This window comes from Octopus bimaculoides, chromosome 12 (assembly GCF_001194135.2).
Source record: "Octopus bimaculoides isolate UCB-OBI-ISO-001 chromosome 12, ASM119413v2, whole genome shotgun sequence".
Classification (NCBI taxonomy): domain Eukaryota; kingdom Metazoa; phylum Mollusca; class Cephalopoda; order Octopoda; family Octopodidae; genus Octopus; species Octopus bimaculoides.
In genome coordinates, this window is record NC_068992.1 from 7,994,216 (window position 1) to 8,001,071 (window position 6,856).

The 6,856-nt window shown below is 42.3% G+C and overlaps 1 protein-coding gene across 9 annotated transcripts in view; it reads left to right on the forward strand.

Annotated features, from left to right (window-relative positions):
* LOC106870433 (ubiquitin-associated protein 1) overlaps positions 1 to 436 on the forward strand; it is a 52,666-nt gene extending 52,230 nt beyond the window's left edge. For all 9 annotated transcript variants that reach the window (XM_014916504.2, XM_052972075.1, XM_014916507.2 and 6 more), the window contains one exon: positions 79 to 436. In XM_014916504.2, the coding sequence (XP_014771990.1) occupies positions 79 to 204 (126 nt within the window). In that variant the 3' untranslated portion in view covers positions 205 to 436. The remainder of the gene's footprint in view (positions 1 to 78) is intronic.
* The last annotated feature ends 6,420 nt before the right edge of the window (positions 437 to 6,856 follow it).

Below are 6,856 nucleotides of genomic sequence, written 5' to 3' on the forward strand. Positions count from 1 at the left end.
ACTCATCTATGTATATGTATTTCAAGTTTATATACACACATCAACAAACATAACCTTTTCCCTTTTTTGTCTTTTCAGGCGGAATGCTACTTGCACCTTCATCAACAATTTGTGGAACTTGGATTTCAAAAACCAAAGATCCAGCATGCATTAGTTACTTCCAAGCTCGACAGTGACAAAGCTTTGGACTTGTTAACCACCTAAAAGACATTGTTTGTAGAGGAAGGGGTGGGGGGAGGGAGTGGGCAGGGGAACAAAACATAATAAACACAGTTACAGAAAAAAAAAAAGAAAAGAAAAAAATGAATACATACAACACAGAGAATGTAAATCTACTGTGTAACTTGGTAAACAAAATCAAAGATTCCTGCATCATTCAATTTTCCTTTTTTCTTCAGTTCTTCTGTTGGATATTAAATTTAACACCTGAAAGTAATTACCAACCTCAAACAGAATTTTGATTTTATCCCATTTGAATGTATTTTCTATTTCAGCTACAAGAGATGTAATCGAATCACTGGCAGACTATACAAAAATGTAGGCTTCAATACATGATAGATGGGACTGGATCAGTTTGTACTTGCGCAATGAAAACTGAGTCCCTTAACCCTTTAGCATTTGACCCCTTGCAAATGAATTTAGTACTGATTGTTTGTGCTGTGTACTGGTATTAGGCCATTCAGTAACTACTCTTTTACTCTTTTACTTGTTTCAGTCATTTGACTGCGGCCATGCTGGAGCACCGCCTTTAGTCGAGCAAATCAACCCCAGGACTTATTCTTTATAAGCCTAGTACTTATTCTATCGGTCTCTTTTGCCGAACTGCTAAGGGGACGTAAACACACCAGCATCGGTTGTCAAGCAAAGTTGGGGGGACAAACACAGACACACAAACACACATACATACATATATATATATACAATGGGCTTCTTTCAGTTTCCGTCTACCAAATCCGCTCACAAGGCTTTGGTTGGCCCGAGGCTATAGTAGAAGGCACTTGCCCAAGGTGCCACGCAGTGGGACTGAATCCTGAACCATGTGGTTGGTAAGCAAGCTACTTACCACAGCCACTCCTGTGCCTACAAGGAATTTTCTAGTGTCTTTACAGATTCTTCTCAGTGTGGTATATTCAAAGACATGGTGCTGCACAGAGCAAGACATTGCATTGCTCACATACACACAGGTTTTGATGCGACCAGTACCACTTCCCATCTGCAAGAGGTAAAGCTGGCCATGTCCTGCTAAAATATTCAACATGCTTTATCATCAAACTGGCCAGATCCAGCCTCTCACATCTACCCTGTAACCTCATTCTAAAATTAAACAATCACATCATTGAAATCTTAAAGCTGTGAGATAATGTATGATTAATTCAAAGCAATATGAACAAATAAGCACTGCATTTGGCAGAGTAATCTGAATGCTAAAGGCTTTAATGCCCAGGCGGCTCACTAGATGTAGTTAATAGCTTTTGTTACCTAAGGAGATATAATTAGCAAAGGAGGTGACTACTCTGAAAGCATAGTAGTTGGAGCAGAGTAAGAATGGTTTGGAAAGAAATTCAAGGAGCTGACACCACTGTCGGCAACAAAGGTCTTTTTCCACAGAGTGAAAAGCAGTTTATATGATGCTTGTGTTAGAAGTGCAATACTGCAGGGTAGTGAGACATGGGTCTTGAATACAGAGGCTTTGGGAAGAAATGAAATTAGCATGCTCTGTTGGATGGGCAGTGTAAGCATGCATGAATGTCATAGTATAAATGTGCTGTAAGAAAAACTGGGCATAAGAGGAATCAGGTGTAGTGTGCAAGAAAGAAGACAGTGCCGGTACAGATACATAATGCCTATGGATGAGGACAGCTGTATAGAGAAGTACTGATCAATAAACATGGCTGGTGCTTGTGGACAAAGAAATCCAGGAAGACTTGGGATGAAGTGGTCAGTACTGAAATCAGAACACTGAGTCTCACAAATGAAATAACAAAGGACTGGCCTATCTGACAATGTGAGCTTCTGAAAACCCACCCATCATGACAAAACTGACTTCTGAAAGTACTGTATGGGTATATATTCACACACGCATATATGTGTGTGTGTGTGTATATATGTATGTGTGTGTGTGTGTGTATATATATATATATGTGCGGGCGACATGAAATCTTCCGAGCGGGATCGTTGCCGGTGCCCCTGGGCTGGCTCTTGTGCGGGTGACACATGAAATTTCTTCGAGCGGGATCGTTGCCGGTGCCCCTGAACTGGCTCTTGTGTGGGGCTGTTGTGGGATTTTCGAGCGGGATCGTTGCTGGTGCCCCTGGACTGGCTCTTGTGCGGGTGACACATGAGGTTTCTCGAGCGAGATGAGCGTGGCCGTTGCCAGTACCGCCTGACTGGCCTTCGTGCCGGTGACACGTAAAAGCACCCACTACACTCTGAGTGGTTGGCGTTAGGAAGGGCATCCAGCTGTAGAAACACTGCCAAATCAGATTGGAGCCTGGTGTAGCCATCTGGTTTCACCAGTCCTCAGTCAAATCGTCCAACCCATGCCAGCATGGAAAGCGGACGTTATACGACGACGACGACGTATGTATGTGTGTTTGTGTATATATATATATATATATATAATGACTGCCTTTGTAGGCTGGACCACAGCCATTAAGAGCAACACACCATTTTTTCTTCTCCTTCGCATGGCCTCAAAATACCCTCCTCTATCCATCGATCCACCTCCCTCTCGAATTCATTCCTGGCTCCTCCTTCGAGGGTGTGTTCGTAACAGCACACCCTGTTTCACAACACAGGAGGTTCTCCCTTCCAGAAGTATTCTACCGTCCGTCGTGTTCCATCGAATTTGGCCCGGAAGTCCTCGTCTTCAATGTAGCATACATCGTCTCCTCTTTCTGCACGTGTTCTGTCGCTCTCGCAGCCTTCTTCCGCCTTTCCATACTCATATCACGCAGCACATCGGTTGTCGAATTCCACTCCCTTCTCGCCTGCTTTTACGCCATCCAACCGGACAATTACGTCCATTCCCACCACTATGTCAACACCGTCCACCACTTCGTCGACAACAATTGCCTGAACCTTCACTTGCACTATCAACTGTATTCCGCCCTAGCCTCTACACCTAACCTTCCCGCCATCCACTGCACTCAGATTTGGGTTACTGCCCTAGCTAGTTACTATTTTTACAGTCACCTGGGTCGTAGTGCAACTAGTACAGTATCCACAAGGGCTCAAGCATCTCTCGACCCCACTTAAACGTTTATTATTGGCAGTGACCGCGAGTGCGCCTCTAATCGGTTGACTGGGTAGCTACCAGCGCAATAGCTCCCTTTCATTCGTTTCCCTGTTTGCATTGGTTAGCAATGTGCCCAGGCTGGTCACACCGGTAGTACACCACTTCTGGTTCCGTGCAGACTCTGACTATATGAGGACCCCGAAACCTGAAACAATGTCCCTTCATCCTTCACCCAGCTTCTCTTGTCTCATTCTTCTTCCCGTCAGCTTCCGTTCGCCTCTTTGTCGTTCTCGTTTCCGTCGTCGTACTAACTACATTACGTATGTTATTCTGCGTCATGACACGACTTCGCTCTATCAACTCGCTCACCGGCATGGTGTCGATACTCAGTAGCTGCTGCAAACTTATTGAGTTGTGATGGGGGAAATCCGGTCACAAAGGCCAACTTTACAATTCTTTCCATTGTCTCCTTGGAAACCTCTGCTAAAGCTACCAATCTCCTAATCTCGCTCGCATAGTCGTCAACCTGTTCTCCTCTACATTTCACGCTTCCGAGCTTACTATACTCCGTGTAAGCAACTTTCAGCCGTTCCTCGATCTTTTCGATCTTTTGCTGATCGTCTTCCGACATCTCTAGATACAGGTTCAATGCACTTCTAGATACAACAGTAGGAGGCTGGCTACGTCCCGTATCCTCTGCAATTTCGCTACTAGCTTCACTTTCTTTATCCAGGCCACCACGTCGCCTTTGGGCATAGAAAAGTCTCAACACGTCGCTGCCGAGTCTAATCTTTGATGCCATATTTTACCGTAGACAGTAGATTTTTTTTTTTTTTTTTTTTTTTTTTTTTTTTTTTTTTTTTTTTTTTTTTTTTTGACGCAACGCAATGAGCCGAAATAGCTTGTGGTATGAAGGAGAAAATAGAAAAAGGAGAATTGAGGCTTTCTTACCTTTCGATTCGGGGGAAACGTTCTCACACTACCCACGTGGTCGTTCACACATGTCCACTCTTCCAGCTGTCCGGCTGCACACTGCCTTTCTTCCTGTCCCCGCTGCGCGTGCTCTCTTGAGCACTTCTGAACTCAGGGGCTCCTGACAGGACATACGAACTCTCCCACTTTCGACTTCTCAACAGCTTCAGCTCAATACCACACAAGTCTATTTCTTAGATAAAAAAATATATGGGGTAGTCAAAAAACAATTACAGTTTTGGTGCGCTTTATCTGACAGGGTTATCAGCTATATATTTTGCATGTCTTAGCCACTAAATACAGTGTTCGTAAAGTAGTACTGGGACATGCTTCGTTGTAGTATCAAGACCAACTGATGATGACAACGATGACGCAGCTAAACCCAGCTACCATTTATAAAATCACACGATGACGGGTACTGTCAAAAGCATACAAAATTTGAAGTGACTAGAAATGAGAACAATAACATCTCATACAAAATTTGAACTACCTGACTCAGTGCAAATATCTTTTTTGTCGCTCGTTGTAATGACACTGCAGTTTGTTGTATTTAAAATCAAACCAGAATTTGTTTTCCATCGACTTCAACTCGACCGAATCATCACACTGGTGATTATAAAAAATCAGAAATATCTTTTCGTTACGCATGCACACACGCACACTTGGGTACATTAGTTATTTGAGATCTAAAGTTTTAAGAACCATAAGAGACCCGAATTTTAACTAAATATTGAATTCAAATTTCGGGGTACGGGTAAGTCGGTTGCGTCGACCTCAGTGCCCAACTGGTACTTATTTTATCGACCTCCGAATGATGAAAGTAAAGTCAGCTCCAACGACACTTGAACTCAGAACCTAAAGTTAGGTGAAATACCACGAAGCATTTTTGCCCAGCGTACTAACGATTCTTCCAGCTCCTCATCTTACTTTAACTAAATATTATCTCTGTTTTTCAGCCATAACAAGGAAGCTTCGAATCTGACGCAGACGATGAGAAGGCGTGCCGTTCTCGTCGCCTTAGCCGCCAATCATAGTGATTCTGATATTGTAACTTTAAATGTCACAAGGATCCTTTGTGTTGAAGATCAGAAAAGGGCTCCTAGCATTTGCTGTGACTAAAAAAAGCAAAAGAAAGATAGACGTTGTCAGAAAAGTTTGACCAGCAAGTCCAGGGCATCGTCAACGAGATTCCTGGCAAGTCAATGTCGGCCGTTGCCAATCATCTGCATGTATCGGTGTCAACGATTAGAGGTATGGTGCATAGAGATATCAGAGACAAATCTTAAGTTGTTAGAAAAGAGCAGTTCATGACGAATAAGATCCAGGAAAACCGTGTGATCCGGTCAAAACGCTTACTGAACAAACTGAAGCATCCCGAGAAGCCCGGATGAGAAAAGCTTTGTCGAAGATCAAAAAGCCCCATTAAAGTCTCCACTGTTATGCATCCCACGTTCCCATCGTCTATAATTGTCTTGGGAGCAGTGAGTAACGAGGGCTATGTCATACCGGTCTTATATATATTTTTTACTAGTTTCAGTCATTTGACTGCGGCTATGCTGGAGCACCGCCTCGAAAGGTTTTAGTCGAACAAATGAGTCCAAGGACTCTTCTTGAAGCTTAGTATTAATTCTATCTGTGTCTTTTACTGAACCGCTAGTTTACGGGGACGTCAACGTACCAAGACCGGTTGTCAAGTGGCGTGGGAAGGCAAAGACACACACAAACACAGACACAGACACACGCACACACATCTATGTAAAGCGACTGAGGGCTCTATTCAGCACCAGTATTGCTACAAATAAGAATCAAAACGATTCATAACCACAATAAGCACCATCTTATTGACTAACAAGGGAGGCAAGCTTCCTAAACACCGGGCATAGCCAGATGACCAGTGAATGAATGCTCGTCAGTGGTACTTACTAGCGCCTTGGGTTAAGCTTAACTCGCCTTGTCAGCTTATAAGATCACCGTAGAAATCATACCCTGATTTCATAAATGGTGAAGGTATAAATTATAAATAACAAGGGTGGCATGTTAGCAATTTTCCAACTGAAAGGCAAAAATATAGACGTCACTAAAGCGACTGAGTTGAGTTTAACCCAAGGCGACGGTAAGAGCCACTGACGAGCATTAATGTAGATGCGAAATCTGTGGTGATCTGGCTATGCTCTTGCTTCTTTTATCAGTCAATATGATGGTAATTATTGTGGCTATGAGTTATTTTGGCTCTTATTTCTAGCAATACTGGTGCTGAATACCACCCTCGGTCGCTTTAATGACGTATATATTTTTGCCTTTCGGTTGAAAAATTACTAATAAGCCACCCTTATTATATATATGTATGTATGTATGTTGAAGAGCGAAGCTCGAAACGTTAAAGACATTCTCTATTCCCGAGCGTTAAACTAATACATCCTTTTGTTGTTTACACCACTTGTCCTCGTCTGTTGTTTTTTTTCGTAAATTCTCCCATATATATATATGTAAGTATATATGTATATGTATGTATATATATATATATATATATATATATGCATGTATATATATATATATGCATGTATATATATATATATATATGCATGTATATATATATATGTATGCATGTATATATATATGTATGCACGTATATATATATGTATGTAT